This window comes from Panthera tigris, chromosome E1, assembly GCF_018350195.1.
Source record: "Panthera tigris isolate Pti1 chromosome E1, P.tigris_Pti1_mat1.1, whole genome shotgun sequence".
In the NCBI taxonomy this organism is placed as follows: Eukaryota; Metazoa; Chordata; class Mammalia; order Carnivora; family Felidae; genus Panthera; species Panthera tigris.
Window position 1 is genome coordinate 9341325 of NC_056673.1, and position 20520 is coordinate 9361844.

The following is a 20520-nucleotide window of genomic DNA, read 5'->3' on the forward strand; positions in this document are numbered from 1 at the left end:
CAGCAGGTGAGGGTCTCCTGTGCCTGGGTTGAGGGCAACAGTAACCCAGTCCTAGACAGAGAAACGCTCACAGAGACATGCAGATGTCAGTCAGCCCGAGGGCCCATTAACTCTGCTTAAATAATGCTTCCAGGAGAGTTAGTCATGAGAAAATATTTATTTATATTTGCCAGCGAAGTTCCCTGGAGCCCCAGAGCCAGCAGGTAGGGCTGGAGAGATTCCCTGGCTCTGTCCTGCATCTGGGCAGGACATCAGCAGGACTCCAGGAGCTGGAGGGGCAGGTGGTCATCCTCCGAGGCGGTGTCCTCCTCCGCTTGGACGGCCAGGACAGGCTTCTTCACGGTGCCTGTAAAAGGATGAAGAGCCCTGTGGCTTGGGCCTGGGGCTGTGTCCCCAGGAAGCAGGCGCCAGGGAAGCAGGAGGAGGCCACAGCCATGAAACCACATCCACACGCTCTGTGTGCAGCAGGTGATCCCAAAGTCGCCAGCAACCCTTCTCCCAATGTACCCCCTCCTGCGGGCATTTCCTGAACCCCTGCTTTGTGCCTGTCAGGGACTTCCTCCCAGGAGCTTAAAGTCCCTGGAGGTGACAGCCTTTTTTGTTAGAATCTGGAACACCTGGCGGGAAGAAGAACCGGAGGGAAGTGAGAAGTAGGTGTCCAGGGAGCTCAGGGGAGAGAAGAGAGACGCAGCCTGTAAGCAAGGCAGATTTGGACACCCGTAAGGGGCAGGAATGACACTTGGACAGAGAGAACAGGGGGCAGTGTGGGGGGACTGGCTGTCACATGGAGGGACAGAGGTGTGGGAAACGGGCTGGACTTCAGCGATGTGTCTTCCCCCTGGGGGGTGAGGCCTTCCAGACAGTGGGAGGCGTACAGGGCGGGCCTTGTGTAGTTTTTGACTGCACTGGGGGCTAAGCCTGGAGCAGGAAGGCTTGCCTGAAGGAGAGGGTGCGGACGGAGCCTTGCAGTGGTGCAGAAGCTGGAGACACGAGGGCTGGGGGCAGAGGAGTGAGTGGCTGCCTGAGAGGTCCTGATAATACTCAGCACCAGGCTGAGAGGGACACCGAGCAGGCGTCCAGGCCTCCCGCCCAGGTGAGGAGAGGGAGGGCTGGCACACGCATTACCCAGAAGGGCCAACCCAAGGCCGTCCCTGTTGGGGATGTCCAGTTGGAAGTCCCAGCAGGCAGTGGGTATGGGATGCTTGGGGCAAGATGAAGGGCAAGGTGACTTTCAGAGTGTCGGCCTCGAGGTGATAGGGTGGCAGGACTCAGAGGAAGGGAGGCACGCCAAGAGGGCAAGCAGGAAATCTGTCGGTTTGTGAGGGCCACGGTCAGGGCCCCAAGAGCCTGGGAAACCAGAGGCTGGAGGAGTGTCCCTACCCAGGGGTCAGAGGTGACGCAGGCGCTGTTGTGGGGAGGGGTCGCGCGCCACAGTCACAGACAAGTGGAGTCTGCTGGAAAGAGAACGAGAAAGAGGAGAGCCAACCGCAGACCCAAGTGGGAGCTACTGAAGATTCCAGAAAGGGCATGCTGTGGAGACAGCTAATCCTCGAAACGGGTCTCCAGGTGAGAGGAAGGAGCCAAGGCCAGTCTTGATGGCAGGCAGCAGGGCGGAGACAGGAGGGGCCTCCACACACTTGAACGGGCAGGACGCAGGCCGTGACTGGGGGGAAGGCCTAGGAAGTGGCTTCTCCTCAGAGGGGTGGGGGCCGGGGGCTTGGGTAGGGGGGCAAAGCCGGGGATCAGCAAGGCTGGCCCTGTAGACGGGGCAGAGCCAGTGGGGGCTCAGAGAGATGCCCCCTGAGCTGTGGGATAGGTGGGGGGGGGGCTCTCTAACTCGTTCCCCCACTGGGTCCCCAGGCACAGCCCAGGCCTGGAAGGGCGCAGCTGAGTGGACCCGGCCAAGAGGAGGGCACGGGGAGGTGAGGGCAGGCAAACGTCCTCAGAGTGTCTCCCGGCTGACCCCCTGAAAACAGGCCGGTGGGGAGGTGGGGCTGGAGAGAAAAGGAGGGAAGGGTTTTAAGGGGGGCTGGGAAGTGGCCATGAAGGCGGTCCTGCCCCAGACTGTCCATGGCTGTGTGGCCGAGCAGACAGAGACACGCACACACACACACACACACACACACACGGACATCTCTCTCCCCAGAGCAGGGGCTCTGGTCCATGGCTACTCACCAGGGACGCCAGGCCCTGCTGGCTCCTCACACACGGTTGGCAGCGTCTGTTCCCACGCGGCCCAGTTCACTTCCTCCACCCTGAGGACAACAGAGCAGCCCTGAGGCTCTGGGAGGCCACCTGTGCAGCTTGCTGTGCCCCGGGAGTGGGGCCCAGGTAGACACGGGGATGGTCAGGAGAATGGGGTTTCTCCGCCCTTCTCGCTGGACACTGGGCCACCCGTCATCCCACCCGGGCCCCGTCCGGGTGGCCACCACCCCGCTGCCCCCTGGGCCACGTGTCTGCGTTGGCGAAAACGGGCATCTGTCCCTTGAGGCCGTTCAGTCACCTGGGTTGCCCTGAATTCCCAGAGAAGAGTTTAGATCCTGTGTGTCTTTGTGTTCCTGGGTTCTGGAGCCCTTTTGTGGCCGCTCCGCGTGCCCAAGACCCTCCCCTCTCCCACGGGAGACTTTGTTTTCTGTGGAAGGGTCATAGCCTCTGTGGTCGGGCTGGGGGAGTTAGGAGGGCAGAGCAGACCAGCCCGGGCAAGGCTAGTGTGCTGGAACCCGAGGGTCCCTCTGGCTTCTTGGCCTCCTGAGTGTTCCCCCATTTCAGGCCGGAAGGAGCAGGTCAGGGACCACCAGGGAAGGGACAGGAGGATGGCAGACCGGCATCCCTGACCTCGCCTGCCCGGGGCGGAGCCCCCTGGTGCTCCTGGGCCCTGCCTTTCCCACCAGACCTGACTCCTGGTGGCTGTCCCCTGGCTTTTACGAGAGTCAGGCCGACCCGTGGTTGTGCAGTCTCCAGGGATCACTGGGTCAGCAAGGCCCCCAGGCCACCCTCCCCTGCCTCCCTCACTCACCGGAAGCACCAGCGCTCGTCAGGGCTGCCATCTGGCCTGGTGCCAACGGCCAGCTTCACGCCTGCCCGCCGCTTCTTCCTTCTGCACCACCAGTAGCCATTCTCCATCTCCAGGACAGAGATGGCTTTCTGGGGACAAAGGACACATCAGACGGTAGCCAGGAGGGTACTCCACAGCACTTTGTAGAACCCAAAGTCTGCTAAGCATGTGGGTTTGAATCCAGCTCCCATGTCTGATTGCCTGTGTGATGTTAGGCCCCCAACCCCTCTGAGTCTCAGTTTCCCCGCTTGCAGGTGGACGGGTGTTGGGAAGTCAGCACGTGGTGAGTGCCCAACGGTTAACTTGCGTCGTCACCGATTCCAGAATTCCACACCAGCAGGTGCAGAATTTGATTTGCTCTACCCACACGTGTGCCTGCCCGCCGGCACACAAGCGAATTCAGTGGGGCACAGAACTTTGCCCATGAGGGCACGGCTCGGGGAAGATAGGGGGCTTGCCCAAGGTCAGCAGTGAATCGGTGGGAGTCCAGCCTTCGGGGCGAGGCTTTCTGAGCACCAACTGCCCACCCTCAACCCTCCAGTCAAGAAGTAGCTATTGCTTCTTCCATGGAAGGCAGATGTCGTATCAGCCCCCAGCTACAGGGCCCTCTGCTCCCCAGTCCCAGGATTGCACGTCCCGCCTGCCTCACCCACTAAAGCAACCCCATTGACTGATAAACACAGGACGGGAACTGCCTGAGGGCAAGGACGCGATCTTGTTCTCTGCTGTGTGTTTCACCCCGAAGAACTGAGAACTAAGCTTAGCTCGTGGTAGACACTCAAGAGATACTTGACAATGATAACCGTTAACCCTTTCAGCACCTACTACGTGCCAGGCACCGTCCCCAGGGCTTTAGATCTATGAGCCCATTCGAGCCCCACAACAGCCCTAGGAAGGAAGGAATGGATCAGGGGGCCCAGCTCAGCTGGGTCCTGCACACTCCTCACCGGGCCCAGAACTTGGGGAAAGGGAGGGGAGCCCCCCCCCACCGTCGCCCCGCAGTACCTGCAGCTTCCAGATGCTCCAGCTGTCGGTGGCGACACTGTTGACGGTCTCGCTCATGAGGGCGATGAGCATGTTGAGCAGCAGGATGTAGGTGAGCAGCACGTATGCCAGCAGCAGCAACAGCACGACGCCGCGGAAACGCAGCTGGTCTTGGAAGGCCAGCTCCCCCATGCCGATGGTGAACTTGAAGAGCTCCAAGGAGGCGTCCAGGATGCCACCGTATGGGGACGAGCTGCCCCCCTCGTCCTCCCGTCCCACCCCAGGCTGTGCTGCCTCCGTGACATTGGGGCCCGTGGGGACCCCGGAGTCCAGGGCTTCCCGGCTCAAGCTCACCAGGGCTGCAGGAGGGAGAAAGGGGGATCCTCAGCCTGGGGAGACCAGGGGGCAGCCTCGAGGGTGTACAGAGTGGGCAAGGGAGAGGCAGGGGCCAGAGGGGGGAGCCCTTACCTACAGCGAAGCCGAAAAGGAAGACTAAGTAGACCAGCAGGAAGCGGAGTAGGTCCCGCAGGATGACCTAGAACACACACACCCAGGAGCCAGAGTGGGTGGCCGGCCCATCGGGCGTGACCTACAACCCCTGCCTCCGCCCTGAGCATGGGTTCCCTTGCACACACCACGCACACACACACACACACACACACACACACAAATCTGTGCATCCCACACTGAACAGACCGGCCTTTTAACATCACTTTCTTGCTTACAACCATCCAGGGTGAAAACATGAAGCACAGAATTACCCTATGATCCAGAAATTCCACGTCTGGGCAATAGACCCAAAAGAACTGAAAGCAGAGACCCAAACAGGTACTTGCACACCCCTGTTCACAGCAGCGTTACTCACAATAACCAACGCAAGCATCCATTGATGCGTAAAGGGATAAACAAAATGGGGTATATACACACGGTGAAATGTTACTCCGTCTTAAAAAGGAATGAGATTCTGAGACGCGCCACAACATGGATGAACCAGGAGGACACTGTGCTGACTGAGCCTAGCCAGTCGTAAGAGGACACAAACCGTAGGATCCCACTTCTATGAGCTACCTAAAGAAGTCAAATTCATAGGGACAGAAGGAAGAATGGTGTTGGGGCGCCTGGGTGGCTCAGTTGGTTAAGCATCCGACTTTGTCTCAGGTCGTGATCTCACAGTTCATGGGTTCGAGCCCCACGCTGGGCTCTGTGCTGACAGCTTGGAGCCTGGAGCCTGCTTTGGATTCTGTCTCCTTCTCTCTCTGCCCCTCCCCCAATCATGCTCTGAATCTCTCTCTGTCAAAAAATGAATAAGCATTAAAAAAAAAAAAGAATGATGTTGCTAGGGGCTCAGGGAGGGGAGTGGGGAGTTCATGTCGAATAGGGGGACAGAGTTTCAGTTGGGGAAGATGAGAAAGTTCTGTAGATGGATGATACTTAATACTGTCCCCTAAAGGTAGGATAATATTATGAGGGTATTTAATATCACTAAACAGTACACTTAAAAATGATTAAGATGGGGGAGGCTGGGTGGCTCAGTCGCTTAAGCCTCCCACTCTTGGTTTTGGCTCAGGTCATGATCTCGTGGTTGGTGAGATCGAGCCCAGCATCGGGGTCCGTGCTGAGTGTGGGAACCGCTTGAGATTCTCTCTCTCCCTCTTCTCTGCCCCTCCCCCACTTGTGCTCATGCATGTGCACTCTCAAAAATAAAAATAAATTATTAAGATAGTACATTTTGTAATGTATATTTTGCCACAATTAAAAACATTTTTTTAAACCTCTGGGGCTTCCAGACCCCTCCCCATGGACAACGAATCCCCAGCTTCCTCCCTCCGCTCACTCTCCCCAGCCTCCTTGCTCTGTCCCAAGTGCCCCAAGCTTGTTCTGGCTCCTGGCCTTTGCCTCCGACGCTTCTTCTCTGAGTCTGCGCTGGCTAAATCATTTTTCTGGTCTCATCCATCACCTCTTCAGAGAGGTCACCCAGACCATCCCATCTAAAGCACCTGCTGCCCCAGTCATTCCCCAAGGCATCGGCCTATGTATTTCCTCCATAGCATTCAGCAACCTGTAACGTTCTCATCTATTTCTCTTCGTGTTTCCATTTCCCCTACCAGAATGTCAGATGCAGGAGAGTTGAGGACTTGTCTGTTTTGTTAGCAAACAAAGGAGCATATTCCAACACTTAGAACAGGACCTGGCCCACACCTCAACTTTTGTTGAATAAATAAATGAATGCAGACACATCCATATGCCCAGGTGTCCCAGGACACAGGCACATAGATGAGCTTATGTGCATCGTCTCTGCTCCTTCGGTGTGCAAGGATGCACTAGCAAACACACAGATATGCTTGTGTTTGCTCAAACCCACGCAGAGCGCGGACCGCTGAGGGCAGGTGTGTGCACGCTGGTACTCGTGCTCGTGCTTGAACTTGGGTTTGTGATGCACAGGCAGACATGCTCGTGTTCTCCTCTGCCCAGGAGGAGGGCGCCTGCCTGCTGAAGCCAAGAGGGTCCTGTTGGCACGGTGTCCAGCTTTGCCTGGTCACCGCGCCCCGTCTCTCACCTTCTGGATCATGACACTGTAGATGCCCGTGTGTTGCAAGCCACGTGTGTAGTAAAGCAGGTTCAGCCAGCCCAGCACCAGCGAGGACACCAGCAGGGGCAGGTACCACTCGACGGCCAGGAAACGCAGCACCTGGGACACCACCGTGAGCAGGGCCTGAATCAGGCTGCGTGGGAACAGAGTTCGGGTCAGCTTGCAGGCCACCTGGCGAGCTCCCTCCGCCCCCACTTGCCCCCACTGGCCGGCACCGACCACCCCTGCCTCTCCCACCATCCATCCATCTAGATGGATGAGAAGTCCTCCATCTGCCTGGGACTGGACCCAATCAGGGGTCATTTAATCCCTGTGGGCCTCAGGTCCCTCCCCTGTAAAACGGGGGTACTAGGAACAGCACGTGACTCATGGGGCATCTGTGCAGATTCAGTGAGCCACAACATGTAAAGAGTTCAGGCTCCGCTGGCACGTAGCGCTCAGGGCACGTAACTATCGCGAGCACAAGGAGCCCCAGGCCAGACAGCCTGCACTTTGGTCCAGGCCCCTGGCGCTCCCCGGCTCCTGTCCTCGCCTCTCCAGCCGGCCTGGCGCCTGCTGCCACACCAGCCGCTCCCCGGGGCTGAGACAGGGGAAGGGAGTGAGGCCCCACGTACAAGAGGATTTCAAAGTAGCTGTCCAGGAACGAGATCCAGATGAACAGACGGCGTCTCCAGAAGTACCACAGCTGTGGGGGCAGGAGGTGGGGGGGGGGGAGGAGGGGGGAAGGAGAGGAGCAGGGGGTGGGGCGGAAATTTGCTGTCCAGGCCACAGAGCAGCCCTGCTGGGCTCCCCACTGCGTCCCCTGCCTGCCGGCCTGGCTTGGTGGAAGTCTGGCCGGGACCACCTCACAGGCTCAAACAGCATCTTGGACTTTTGTGGGGGTGGGGACGGGGGCTCATGCTAGCTGAGAAAGCTGTGAAGCCTGTTTCCAAAAAGTGCGGCCACCCACGGACACCCGGACAATGCCAGGCGCCTCCTCGCTCCCTGTGGACCCAGGCGAAGAACTCACTCACTACTCAGGCCTAGGGGAAGAGCTCCTTTGCCTCTCCTCACCCTGGCCTCACGGGGACCCTCCTGTACTCCAGCCAACCTGGATCTGGTACCAAAGTCCCACCCACTCTGAGACAGGCTCCATGGCACAGTGTCCAGCCTGTCTCCTGCCCCTTTCACCTGAAAAGGAGCCACCGGGGGAGTCGGGCTGAGCGCACCTGCTCCAGCCTGTCTGTGCTCCCCCCCCCCACCCCCAGGAGGAATGTCCCAGCCGAGGGACCTGGGGGTGGGAGGCTGCCACCTCCACTTTCCAGGGAGCAGAGCCGGCATGGCGAGGAATCATGGGAGTCATTTGCTGCCCCTCAGAAACCCCAGAAAGCACAGCAGGGAGATACTGGCCCCAGAACCCAAGGCCCTCAGCTGCCCCGAGGCTGGTAGTGGTGGGACTGGGTATAGAATTCAGTTCCCCGGAAATGAAGGGATTGTGGTTAACTCAGTCTAAGGCTCCTCCTAGGGGAATTCTAGTTTGTTTCTGGGAGCCACACGGAGTGCTGGGGTCATGGGGTGTGGAGGGGGGATGGGAGGAGCCCTCACCTGGCCCACGAGGAGGTAGACCCCCCCAAGCAGGATCAGGATGTGGCCCAGCAGCAGCATGGAGCCTCCAGTCACTTTCAGGGAGAGGAAGGCCTGCGAAAGAGACACTCTGGTAGGATCTGGGACCCGAGTCCCCTCCCAACAGTGACGCTCCTCGCTGAGGGCCCATTCTGAGCATGAGCTGTTGGAGAGGCCACGCAGAGCAGCACAGGGAACGTGGGCTCCCGGGCAGGCCCCCCACCCCAGATTCTAGCCTGTTGTAGAGGCACGCTGTATAGTGGTTATGACGGTGGGTTCAGATCCCATCTCCCCCACTGACAGCCTGTGTGAGCCTGGATTAGTCACTTAACCTCTCTGTGCGTCCCTCTCGTCAACTGGAAACCGGGGATGCTAACAGTTCATCGTTCTCAGAGGGCTGCTCTAAGCATTAATTAAATAAGCTAACACATGTCACTCCCTGGAAATACTTTGTCACCTATGGTGAGCACCCAGCCCGTATTAGCAGCGTGGTTATCATCTCTGCGGTGCTGGCTTCGGTACCCACTAGCTGCGCGAGAGCTCGGGTGCGTCACGGTGTTATCAGGTGCAGGTGGGGGTTGGCAATCCCTGCCCTATCTTCTTCCAAGGCTGGTCCCAGGAGGCCTCCCTCCCCCAGCATGCGCCCCGTCCCCTCCCCCCCCCACCCCCCACCTGCTGTACCTTCTCCAGGGCGGGCTGGTGGTAGGCAACAGCAGTGAAGAGGAACATGTACATCAAGTAACACAGGAAGTTGAAGAAGAATCTGGGGATTAGCAGATCCCATTTCGCCTGTAGCAGTTTGTTCAGCGGCTCCAAAACCACCATCCGGTGTCGGTGCTGGGGTGGGAGTGTGAGAGCTGGTACATACAGGGGTCCGCTCATGTCAGGCTCAACACGAGGGCTGAGGGAAATGGGGGCGGAGCCCCAAATGACCCCGCCCCACCGGCCTCTACCCCCACCCTCATGGCTATGGGCTGGCGGAGCGCCTCATCCTCCAGTCCAGAGCAGGTGGCCACCGGGACCCCTGCATGCTCCCCCTGGGCGTGGGACCGGTGTGTGGAATGAGCATGGGCCCAGAGGCTGGGGTCGGGGCATGCAGCCACATCCCCACCGGCACAGTCACAGGGCACGTCCAGGAGGCAGCCCTGAAGTATGGAGCTCTGCCAGGCCCCCTTTGCACCCCTCCCCGGGCCCCAGTGGGCTCACCGGGCTTCTGCAATGAAAGGCGATGATCTCCAGCACTGAGTTCTCCTCCCAGCTGTCCACAGAGGCCAGGTCATACAGCGACACCCGGACAGGCCCATAGCACCACTCGGTAAACTTCCGGGAAAGTGGCTGGCACGGCCCTGAGAACTCCCGCTGCAGGATGTGTCTGAAAATCTGCAGGGTGAGGCACGTGATCTTGGCCTGCGTGGCCACCTCCCAGCACTGACCAGGAGGCTGGGAGCTAGTTGGTACCCTGCAGACCTGCCCACCATCTACAAAGCTACAAGCAGACACCCGCAGGGGTGCCTGAGTGGCTCAGTCAGGTAAACTTCCGGCTCTTGGTTGCAGCTCAGGTCATGATCTCATGGTTCGTGAGTTCGAGCCCTGCATTGGGCTCTGCATTGACAGTGTATAGCCTGCTTGGGATTCTCTCTCTCCCCTCTCTCTCTGTCCCTACTCCGCTTGTGCACTCTCTCTCTCAAAATAAATAAACTTAGGGGAGCCTGAGTGGCTCAGTCAGTTAAGTGGCTGACTACGGCTTAGGTCATAGTCTTGCGGTTTGTGGGTTCAAGCCGGGCATCAGGCTCTGTGCTGACAGTTTGGAGCCTGGAGCCTGCTTTGGATTTTATGTCTCCCTCTCTTTCTGCCCCTCCCCAGCTCATGCTCTGTCTCTCTCTCTTTCTCTCAAAAATAAATAAACACCAAGAAAAAATTTTTAGGAACACTTGGGTGACTCATTCAGTTAAGCATCTGACTTCAGCTCAGGTCATGATCTCACGGTCTGTGGGTTCGAGTCCTGCATTGGGCTCTGTGCTGACAGCCCAGAGCCTGGAGCCTGCTTCAGATTCTCTGTCCCCCTCTCTCTCTGCCCCTCCCCAGGTTGTGCTCTATCTTGCTCTATCTCTCAAAAATAAACAAATGCTAAAAAAATATTAAAAAAAAATTTTTTTTTAATTAAAAATAAATTTAAAAAAAAAAAACAGATACACGCACACAGCCCGTACACACAGATCCTTGTGTGTATAAACTCTTCTCACACATCCTCACATGTTCAGCCACACTGTAAATATTCTCATCCGCTCACATATGTTCAGACCTGCCAGTGAACCTGGCTCTTCCTTCCCCACTTCTGCCCTGAGGTCTCTTCCTTGGAGTCCCTACACGGCAGAGGGACCCCAGCCCAGAGGTCCTTGAGGCCCCTCGAGACCAGATGTTCCCGGCTACACAGGTGTGTACCCTTCTGTGGTCAGAGCTCAGAGCTTCCACCAGACTAGAAAGCATCCCTAACTCGAACAGGTTAAGAAGCAGTTTGTTTGGGGGTGCCTGGCTGGCTCAGTCGGTGGAGCATGTGACTCGTGATCTCGGGATTGTGAGTTCAAGCCCCAACTTGGGTGTAAAGATTACTTTAAAAAAACGGGGGGGGGGGGCGGTGCTTAAGTGGCTCAGTTGGTTGAGCAGCTGACTCTTGAATTCAGCTCAGGTCATGGAATCAGCTCCAAGTTGGGCTCCATGCTGAGCATGGAGACTGCTTAAGATTCTCTCTCTCTCTCTCTCTCTCTCTCTCTCTCTCTCTCTCTTTCAAAATAAATAAACTTAAAAAAAAAAAAAGAAAAAGCAGAGAGACCAATGATCTAAAATGTTGCTCCAGGCTCTGTCTGCAGAAAAATCAAAGGGGGTCCTGTTGCTTCCTGGAAAGGTGGGGGCCAGGCACTCACCTCGATTTTGCCCTCCTTGGCGGCCAGCTTCAGGGGCGTGAGGCCCTGCAGGTTGGGGATGTCTTCGAGCTGCACTGTGGGGCAGAGGCGGGCGCCGGCTCGGAGAAGCCCGTCGTACATGCGGATCACCAGCGCACTGTTCTCGGCCGAGTTATCTGCGATCATCACCAAGGCGTGCAGGGCAGTGTTGCCCAGTGAGTCGGCCGCCTGCAGGCTGGCAGGCTGATGCCGGTTCTCCAGGAGGTAGGTCACCACATCCCACTGCTTGGTGCACGCGGCCAGAGAGAGGGGCAGCTCGCCTGGGGGTCAAGAGGGACAGCTTGAGCCTCAGGCCTCCCAGCTTCTACCTGACTACGCCTCACATTCCCAGGACAGAACGCCGGGCCCCCTTTAAGAGAGTCAGGCCTCGGGACCCCAGGTCCACCCGGGCCTGTGCTGAGAGGGAAGCCGGTCCCAAGCCCCATTTAGGGCGGCTGTGCCTTTTCCTATGAGCCCTGGTAAAGTCATTTCTGTCCAGCTCTTGACCCCAGGGAGAGGTGACCGAAGCTTTTTACCATCTAAAGGCTCAGAACAGAGGTCAGCCAACCAAGGTTCCCATCTCCTTGCCTCCTTCTCTTTTCTTCACCAGAGCCCAGCCCCACTGCCACCTGGCATCGACACCCCTTTAGACTTTCCCCCACACCGGTTCTGCCAGCCCATTCCCCTGTCCTGGTCTGGGAGCGGATGTGTGGCGAGCTTCCTTGGCCAGACAAGGCTAAAACATCTCCTAAGACAAACTGCTTTTGCAGGCAGCCCAGTGACTAGAAGCACGAGCCCTTGGGGGTCAGACAGATCTGAGTTTAAGGGTCAGCTCTGCCACACATTTACCGTGCGACCTCGTCCCCTCTGCACCTCAGTTTACCCAAGAAAGGCTCCTCACCGAAGTAGAAGCAAGTCCCTTGGCTCTTCTTCTGGAAGAAGTGGCCACAGGCCCGGGCATGCACATTGGCCCCATTCTCCACCAAGAGCTTCACACACTGCAGGCTCCTCTTCTCAATGGCAATATGCAAGGCGCTGTGGCCTCGGTAGTACTCATCCGTGCACTGGGCATTGACCAGGGGCTGGGGATTGCCAGAGTCCCGGTCAATCTGCAGCAACGGCAGGATGCAGGCGTTGGCCCCATCCCGAAGGTTCAACACGGCCTTCATCAGGCACGTCTTACCCGTGGAGCCCTCTGTGGGAGAAGGGGAGGGGAAGGGGCACCAGGGTGCTCAGACCTGGAGTGGCCGGGCTGCCCACCAGCTCCAAAGCACCCCCTGGGAGAATAAAAAAAGATTGTCACACACGGCCGGTGGAAACACAGCCATGCGATAGGGTATTAAGGCTCCAACCAACAGGTGTTAAACTACCAACAGGTATGGCTACGATTTCTGCCCTAGAAAATAGGTTTCTAGGACGTAATTTGTCCTGTGCGCAACGTTGTCTACAGAACACCCAGAGCAATATTCGTTAAACGGCTCCATCATTTGATAGCTCTCTCCTTAGGCAAGTCACTTGGCCTCTCTTGACCTCGGTTTTCCTGACTGTAAAATGGGAATGTTCCAGGGCTGTTATAAGGGTCGGATGGAATCACATACAAAATTCTTGGCACACAGAGGGCCTGGCACCCAGTACGTTGAGGTCAAAAACGACAACCAACCTAAATGGCCACCACTGAGGAATAGTTAACTAAATCCTGGTAAGGGTACACAACAGAAAAGCTCTGCAGCTGTTAAAGTGACCGAGTTAGAAGTCTATGCACTCAAGTGTAAGTTGTCACAAATGGGTATATATGGCCCAACCCCTTATGTAAATATATACCTAATAGATTTAAATGGTTTGAAAAGATATATCCCAAATCATGAACAGGGATCCAGGATGTCGTAACGTTTTTAACCTCACCTTATACATTTCATTACGGTCAGAATCTTCTAGAATGCACAAATGTTACTTTTCTGACATTGGGGCTGATTTTCTAATCAGGCCAAACCATAAAGATTTGGGGCAAAAATAATGACACTGTTATTTTAAGATGAAAGGAAAAGAAAAGAAGAAAGAAGAAAAGAAAAGAAAAAAGGAAAGGAAAGGAAAGAAAAAAGGAAAAGAAAAAAGACAAAAGATGCACTGTGAACCGGTGAGTATCCATTTGGCCACTGAAGTGAAGAGGTTGGCCAGGAGCCAGGGGGAGGGGACGGAGTGGGAGGCACAGCCGTGACCTCAATGAGCTGCCCTCAGCTCTGTCGGCAGGGCCTCCCTGCAGCCATTTAGGCAGGAGGGCTGCTAAGAACAGTCACCCCTTGGCTCCTGACCACGGTCAAGGCCACCCGGTCAGCCGAGTCTCAGCACAGGGCAGGCCTACCTGTGTACTCTGAGTCGGTGAGGTACTTGCTGGTCCGGGACAGGTACTCTGCTAACCCAGCCAGATCCTCGGGGACGCCCCGGGCCACCACGCTGAAGAGCCGGTCGCGGTCAAAGCGTTTTGGGTCTGGCTGGCTGTGGGGATGTGACTTGTGTCTGATGCTGTGGAAGAATCATGCTTCCCCCCACCCCGAATGCCCCCCATCCCAGGGAGTCCTTCCAGGGCATCCTGTGAGCACTGGGCACCCTGCAGGCCCGAGAGCCCTCTGGGAGCCTTTCTGAGGGCCTCTGCCCAGCGCAGACCAAGGAGACCCCAAGTGCCCAGAGTCCTAGAAGGTGGAAGAGGGCCTGTCCAGGGCACTAGTCCCCAGCATCCCCACGACTCCAGATTTTTTTCCGCATCAGGCGCTTATCATTTGCCAGGTGGCTCGATGGTCTTACAACAGGCTCATTATCCCAGAGAGGATTTCAGCACAGGAACCTGTCATGCTCTTGAGCGGGAGTCCAGGTGGGGATGGGACCACAGGAGGTACCCACAGACTGTCAGAGGCTGTATGCCCTGCTGGCCTAGACAAAAGAATCAAGAAAAGGCCTCATCCTCTCAGAAACCAGCTCTAGGGGCGCCTGGGAGGCTCAGTCGGTTAAGTGTCAACACTTGATTTCACGGTTCAGGTCATGATTTCACAGGTTGGTGAGTTCGAGTCAGGCTCTGCAGCAGAGCTTGCTTGGATTATTTTATCTCTCTCCCCCCTTCCCTCTCTCTCTGCCCCTCCCCTGCTCACACACTTTCTCTCTCTCAAAATAAATAAATAAACCAAAAAAAAAGTTAAATAAGTAAATAAGAGAACCCCCCGATCCTCTCAGAAACCATCTCGAGACTGATGACGGTGTGGTTGCACCTTTAACCCTCACTTCAGCCCTGGGGATCAGCAATCTCTATTTTCTCCATTAGACGAACAAAGAGATAAAGTAACTCGCCCAAAGCCACACGCGCAGGACTGGGGCTCACCTGGGGGAAGTCGTCTAACTAACTGCAGACCCTGACTCCTAACCCCCAGAAAAATTCTAGGCTGGGCAGACAGGAGTTTCTCAGAGACACAGGGGCCTAGCGCTGAAACCTATCAGATGCTCACCTGAGTTTTACTGAGAAACCACACTTCTGGGAAAGGCCCCAGAAGAGGTCTGGTAGCCCCTCAGCATCTAGCAGTTTCTGGTGACAGGGGAGGGAGGGGAAGGAGTGTGGGGTTCCCCTCCTGGGCCTGACGCTATTTACAGAGGCCAGCCTGCCCCTGGGGCTTCTGGAACCGTCACCAGTGGATATAAAGGGACAAAAAGAGGTGGGAGACCATTGGAAGCTCTGGGGACCCTCAGGTCCCAGCTTCACCAAGGAAGGGTTAGTGACTCTCTAATGAGCAGGGGACTGTTGGGCTCAGTCATGCGTTAAGCTGTGGCTGTGTGATTGATAGAGCCAGGCCCTGCCTCCCCCACACCAGTTAGTCGCGTGTCTGCCTGGCCTGGCCAGACATACCATCATCTGCCTAGCAGACCACATGGCCGCGACATGCCCGAGAGGACTCTGTGGCTGACTGGGGAGCCCTATGGGCAGTCTGGCCGGGGGAAGGGGCCATTTGGACAAAATACTTCCCGTCACCGGGTGGCATCACAGTCTTGGGGCAGGGAAACCCAACAAGAGCACAGACTGAGGCACTGAGGGCCATCGAGGGACCTATTCTGCCTGCCAGGGGGACTGCTCAGCTCCCAGAAGCCTCACCCGCAGCCTCCCCTGCCCGGCTCTGAATCTGACCGAGGCCTTCCGACGCAAACGACACAGGGGTTCTGGGCTGGGAGCCAAGGCTGGTGCCACGTCTCAGACACGAGGAGAGAGGAAGGGGCTTTCCTGGCAGAGTCCCGCCTCGCCCACGAGGACTCTCCAGCCTCGCACATCAGACCTCACGCTGAAGGCGGATGCCAGGCGAGCCCCCCACGCACCCAAAAGCTGGGAAGTCATACCCCCGGCAAAAGTGGGCTCGCGCTGTCTGAACTGGTACTGATCACAGGAGGCTCAAAGTGAAGCAGACCCCTAGCAGAAGCCCCCCCAGAGTCCCCTGGGCAACAGGTCCAGCCCTCGAGCAGAAGAGCAGAACCCAGGAGCACCCAGGACACTGCCAGATGTCCCTGACTCTCAACTTGGACCGGAGTGTGGATCACGCTAGCATCCCCACAGGGACTGTGACGCACAAGGGTCAGGGCACACACAAGGGGTTGCAAGGGTCTGTTGAGTACTTCCAGACGGAAGAGCGTGTCCCTGTGAAGAAGAACAGGACCTCAGAAGGCAGAAGGCCAGGAAAGAGGAAGGTTCCAGAGGGATCAACCCCAGAGAGCAGAGCAGGGTTATGCCTGTCAGGCCCAGGAGCCATCACAGCCAGACTGAGGACCTCCCTCCACCCCTCGCCATCAAGTCTGACTCAGGGTGCTCCCCTGGGCCCCACCCCCATTTGCTGCCTCACCTGACACCCGTTCCTTTGCGGTAGTTGAGGTTCACTTTGATCTGAGGGGGGCAGTTCCGGTCTTCGCTCTGGAATGGTGACTCCATGGGGGGCGGCCCGTCCCCAAGGCCCAGATTTCCTTTGTCCGCCTCAGTGCCATCTTCTTGGCCTCCGTCTGATGTCTGGAGCCTGAAAGTGGGAGAGCTGGAGGACGAGGCCATCCTAAGGGGAGGAGGCTGCTCTGTCTGGCTCAAACCTCAGTGGAGACCGAGTTGTCAGAGGCTCCTCCTTCCCTCCTGCTTCCCAGTCCTGGGTTGGAGTAAGAGGTCTGGCTGGGGCCTGCAAAAAGAGAAGTTTAGGGGGCTCTTGGGTGGCTCAGTCAGTTAAGCATCCGACTCTTGATTTCAGTTCAGGTCATGGTCTCACAGTTCGTGAGTTCGAGCCCCACGTCGGGTTCTGTGATGACAGTGTGGAACCTGCTTGGGATTCTCTGTCTCCCTCTCTCTCTGCCCCTTCCCAACTCGTGCTTGCTCTCTTTCTCTCTCTCTCTCTCTCAAAAAAAAAAAAAAAAAAAAGAATAAACATTAAAAAAAGAGAGGGAGAGAGAAAAGTTTAGATAGAAGCTGAGTACAAGTAGGCCCACCCACCGAGTCAGACCGTCGGGAGGGGGAGGAAGGCCAGGGTGAGGAGAGGGAGGGAGGTTTCGGTATGAGGATGGAATGGGGAAGAACAGGGACCCAGTGGGTCTGCCTACTGACGTAGTCCCACGGGAAGGGTTGAGGCTGTCCCTGACTTTCCCTCCCTCTGATATCTGAGAGGCCACAGCCCCTGGTCCGGGGAAACAAACGTTTGGGGTCACAGCACAAACACAGCATTTCTCTACATAACATCTCGCCCAGTGGCCACTCTTCGCAACAGATAAGAGTGCGGGCTGTAGGCACCAGAGGCGGGTCATCGAACCTCTTGCCACAGGACGGGAGCATTCCGGGGGAGGCGGTTGGAAAACCGCTGGTCTCTCAGACCTCTCGTTTTGCTACCAGGACAACTAAGGCTCAGAAAGGGGAAGTGACTTCCCCAAGGTCGTCAGCTGTTGGCAGGGCCTGGTCTAAAACCACAGCACGCTACCATGATGTCCTTCTTCAGTTCTCCGAATCTTTCAGGGCCCATCTGTGTTTTCAGTCTGACTCATCTCTGAGGGCATTGAATGCCACCTCTCTGTGCTTTAGGGTCTCTGGGGGCTACAGAGTGGGGAGGGAGCCCCCTGGCTGGCTGCCCAAACTCCCTCTGACAGTCCCACCTCTCGGGCCCTAAGTGGGGCTCTGGGCCCTGACATCTCTTCGTGGGAGAATGGAAACCACAGCCTCCATCACATGGCAAGGGGTGGGGCCCCAGTTGGGGGCAGGGGGAAGGCTCCGGAGCCCCCTAGTGGGTAGAAGCAGAAAGAAGGAAGACAGAGTCCGCAATGGGTGGGGAGACAGCAGGGTGGGAGAAGGGGACAGGGAGCAGAAACAAGGGCAAGAAGATGAGAGGCTGGATGGTGACAGGGCTTGAGCTGGGCCCCCGTCCAGCTTCAGGCTCCCACAGCCCTCAGGGACCTGGGGTTGGGGGGCATTTTCCCACAGAAGCAAGAGAGGCCGGGACTGGCTAGCTGACTCAACATGTAGACTTGTTTGTTTTAGGTTTTTTGCTTCAACATGACCCACCATCTATCTAGAAAGATGGACAGCCACTCTGGGGCGTCCTTCCCAAGCCACACACCGTTTAGCCTGGCTTATGTCCCTCACCATCCCCCCGACCCCCGATCTGCCTCCCCGGCTGCCCCCCAGCCCACCGTTCCCAAGCCTCAGCAGCAACAGCTACCTGTCGGGCCCCTGCCGCCTGTCCTGCAGTCCTTACCCGCCCCGGGCAGGGAGGAAGGGGTCTGGCAGTCCAGGTAGAGGCGGGAGCCCCTTGAAGACCCTCACTCGGGGCTGGAGAAGCAGGCAGCCTCCCCCCACCCCCCCCACTCCGGCTTCCCGGCCCCGATCGGTCGCTGTCAGGCTCCAGGCACCTCCCCCCCTCCCCAATGTGCCCCGATCGCCCACCGACTTACCCCGCGGGCCGAGGCCAGGGCGTGGCGGCCGGGGCTGCGGACCCGCCGGGATCCCGTGCCTCCGGGGCGGCGGGGGCTGCGGGAGGAAGTGAGGCAGGGAGGGCGGCGGGCGTTGACAGCCGGGAGCCGCAGAACCTCCCCAAGCCTGCTCTGAGCTCCGCCAGGGGCTGCGGTCTCGGGGTGTTCCGCACCCTCAGCCCACCCGGCCTGCAGGCATGGTGGAGAGTGGGGTTAAGTCTCCCGGGTCAGGACGGGCTGGCCATCCGCGAGTGACCTGCTGGACCACTGGCCACACCCTGCTCTCGGGGAGACACGCCCCGACTCCCCACCCCCACTGTGTCTAGCCGGGGATGGCCCAGGTGGGGGGGGGGGTGGCAAGCAGAGGCAACCCTCGGGTGCTGGGGCCTTGCCGCAGGTGGGAGCTGGCACGCAGTGGGGGGTCCTTGCCCCGCTGTGCCGACCTCTGCCTCCTCCCCTTCCCCACCACATGCCTTCTCAGGCTGGGAACTGGTTGACCCGTCCCAGGGCAGACGGAGCTAATGTGGACGGACCCCAGGGACAGGACAGACCCAGCCCAGCACATGACTCTGGGAATGCACGCCACCCGACCAACTAGGAATCTGAGGGGATTTTCCCACCTCTCTCCGGCTTTCCTCCTGCCCCCTAGCAGGTGGCCCTGTCAGCTCCACACTCCTTAGCGAAAGACGCTTCCAGCACCTACCAGCAGGGGGGGACAGAGAGGCCTCCAGGCACCGCAGAGATGAGAACTCCCTGCCCCCAGCTGGGTACGGATTGCGCACTGGGGCTTGAAGTCACGGTCGCCATCCAAGTAGCCCTGGGACACCTTCCTCTCCCGAGCTCCCTAACACCCAGTCCCTGCCCCAAATTGTCTCCATCTCTGTCCGGTCGAAACCACTATCATCTCTCCCCCGGGAGACTGGAGGCACCTACAAACGGGTCTCCCTGCTTCACTCCAACTCCACCCCTCACCCTCATAATCCATTCCCCGTGCAGCAACTGGAAGGATCTTTCGAAAATGAAACCCAGATCACCCCCAGTCCCCACTTAACCCCACCCGCCACCCCAAACGATGGCTTCCCTTGGGACTTAGAATCAAATGCAAACTCCATGCCCTGCAACCCTGGGCAGTCTAGATGCTCTTTTCCATTGCTTTACCTCCACCGTGTCTTACACGTTGCACTCTAGGCCAGCGCTGTCGCGCACGGTAGACACCATCTGACTCTCTGAATTGAAATCAGTTATAATAAAATGAAATTAAACATTCTGTTCTGCAGTCAGAGTAGCCACGTTTCGAATGCTCAGTAGCCACATGTGGTTGGTTAGTGGTTACCATATTGGACGGCACAGATACAGAACGTCTCCATCATTGCAGAGCATTCTATTGGACAGCACCGTTCTAGACACTGGAACACATTTGTCTCTCCAGTATGCCAGGCTCCCTTATGTTGCCTCCAAGCCTTGCACAGGCTGGTCCCCCTGCCAGCAACAACCCTCCCCCCCCAAACACACACACACACACACACACACACACACACACACACACACACTGCCCTTGTTCTAGCCAGCTCCTACTCATCTGTTGTCTCTCCATTGAAACATCCATTCCTAGCCTTTCCTAGACCCTGAACTGGGTTGGAGGCCCCCACTAGGTGCTCCAATGACACTATATACTTCTCTGATCATAACTCACTATCCATTATTGTTAACGTTTATTTGTCTGGCTTCACCTTTGACAATAACGAATGCCTACCTCACAATGTGCCAGACATTGTGCCTAGTGCTTTACATGCAACTCTCAGAGCCACCTTATTTCACAGACTGGGAAACTGAGGCTGAGCAAGATTAGGCACCTTGTCCAAGGCCACATAGCTGGGAGGTGACAAAGCAGGGGTTTGAATCCAGGGACACACCCTTATGCACCAAGCTCAACAAGGGGCAAGGTTTTGCCCCCCCCCCTTTTTTTTTTTTACTGTAGCCTCAGGACCTAGCAGACAACTTGTGCTCAAGGCTTTTTTTCCCCTTTTTTTCCTCCAAGAAAGCTCTGAATGACTGCGTGGTTAATCATAATCATAATGCAGAGGACATCATTGTGCTGTTGGGGAAAAACTGAAAAGTAAGTGGACACCCTCAAATCCTTCAGAGGCATTTCAGATGACAATGACAATTGGGCAGAAAACCCTAATTGCAAATGCAGGTTTTAAAAAGTTCTCAGATCATCAGCCATCAGGAACATGCAAATAAAAACAACGAGATACCACTTCACACTGCTGGGGTGGCTATAATTAAAAAGACAGATAATGACAAGTGTTGGTGAGCCTATGGAGAAATTGAGATGCTCATACGTTGCTGATGAATCATAAAATCAAACAGCCACTTTGGAAACCAGTCTAGCT

At 57.0% G+C, this 20520-nt stretch overlaps 1 protein-coding gene across 4 annotated transcripts; it reads right to left on the reverse strand.

The window, feature by feature from the left end:
• Nucleotides 1–138: 138 nt before the first annotated feature.
• Nucleotides 139–18760, reverse strand: TRPV2 (transient receptor potential cation channel subfamily V member 2). Of its 4 annotated transcripts, XM_042967764.1 has the most exons (17): nucleotides 18745–18760; nucleotides 18107–18313; nucleotides 16036–16353; nucleotides 13970–14095; nucleotides 13530–13663; nucleotides 12072–12365; nucleotides 11153–11451; nucleotides 9438–9611; nucleotides 8913–9068; nucleotides 8214–8306; nucleotides 7244–7314; nucleotides 6597–6762; nucleotides 4508–4574; nucleotides 4061–4398; nucleotides 3017–3144; nucleotides 2176–2255; nucleotides 139–346 (listed from the first exon to the last, which is right to left on the reverse strand). In XM_042967764.1, exons 3-17 carry the CDS (start codon nucleotides 16233–16235, stop codon nucleotides 252–254), a joined length of 2421 nt encoding a protein of 806 aa, XP_042823698.1. In that variant the 5' UTR covers nucleotides 16236–16353; nucleotides 18107–18313; nucleotides 18745–18760; the 3' UTR covers nucleotides 139–251. The 4 variants fall into 4 exon arrangements, with proteins under 4 accessions (XP_042823698.1, XP_042823697.1, XP_042823699.1 ...); XM_042967763.1 differs by lacking the exon at nucleotides 18745–18760 and having other exon boundaries at nucleotides 18107–18412; XM_042967765.1 differs by lacking the exons at nucleotides 13970–14095; nucleotides 18745–18760 and having other exon boundaries at nucleotides 18107–18412.
• Between the last annotated feature and the right edge of the window lie 1760 nt (nucleotides 18761–20520).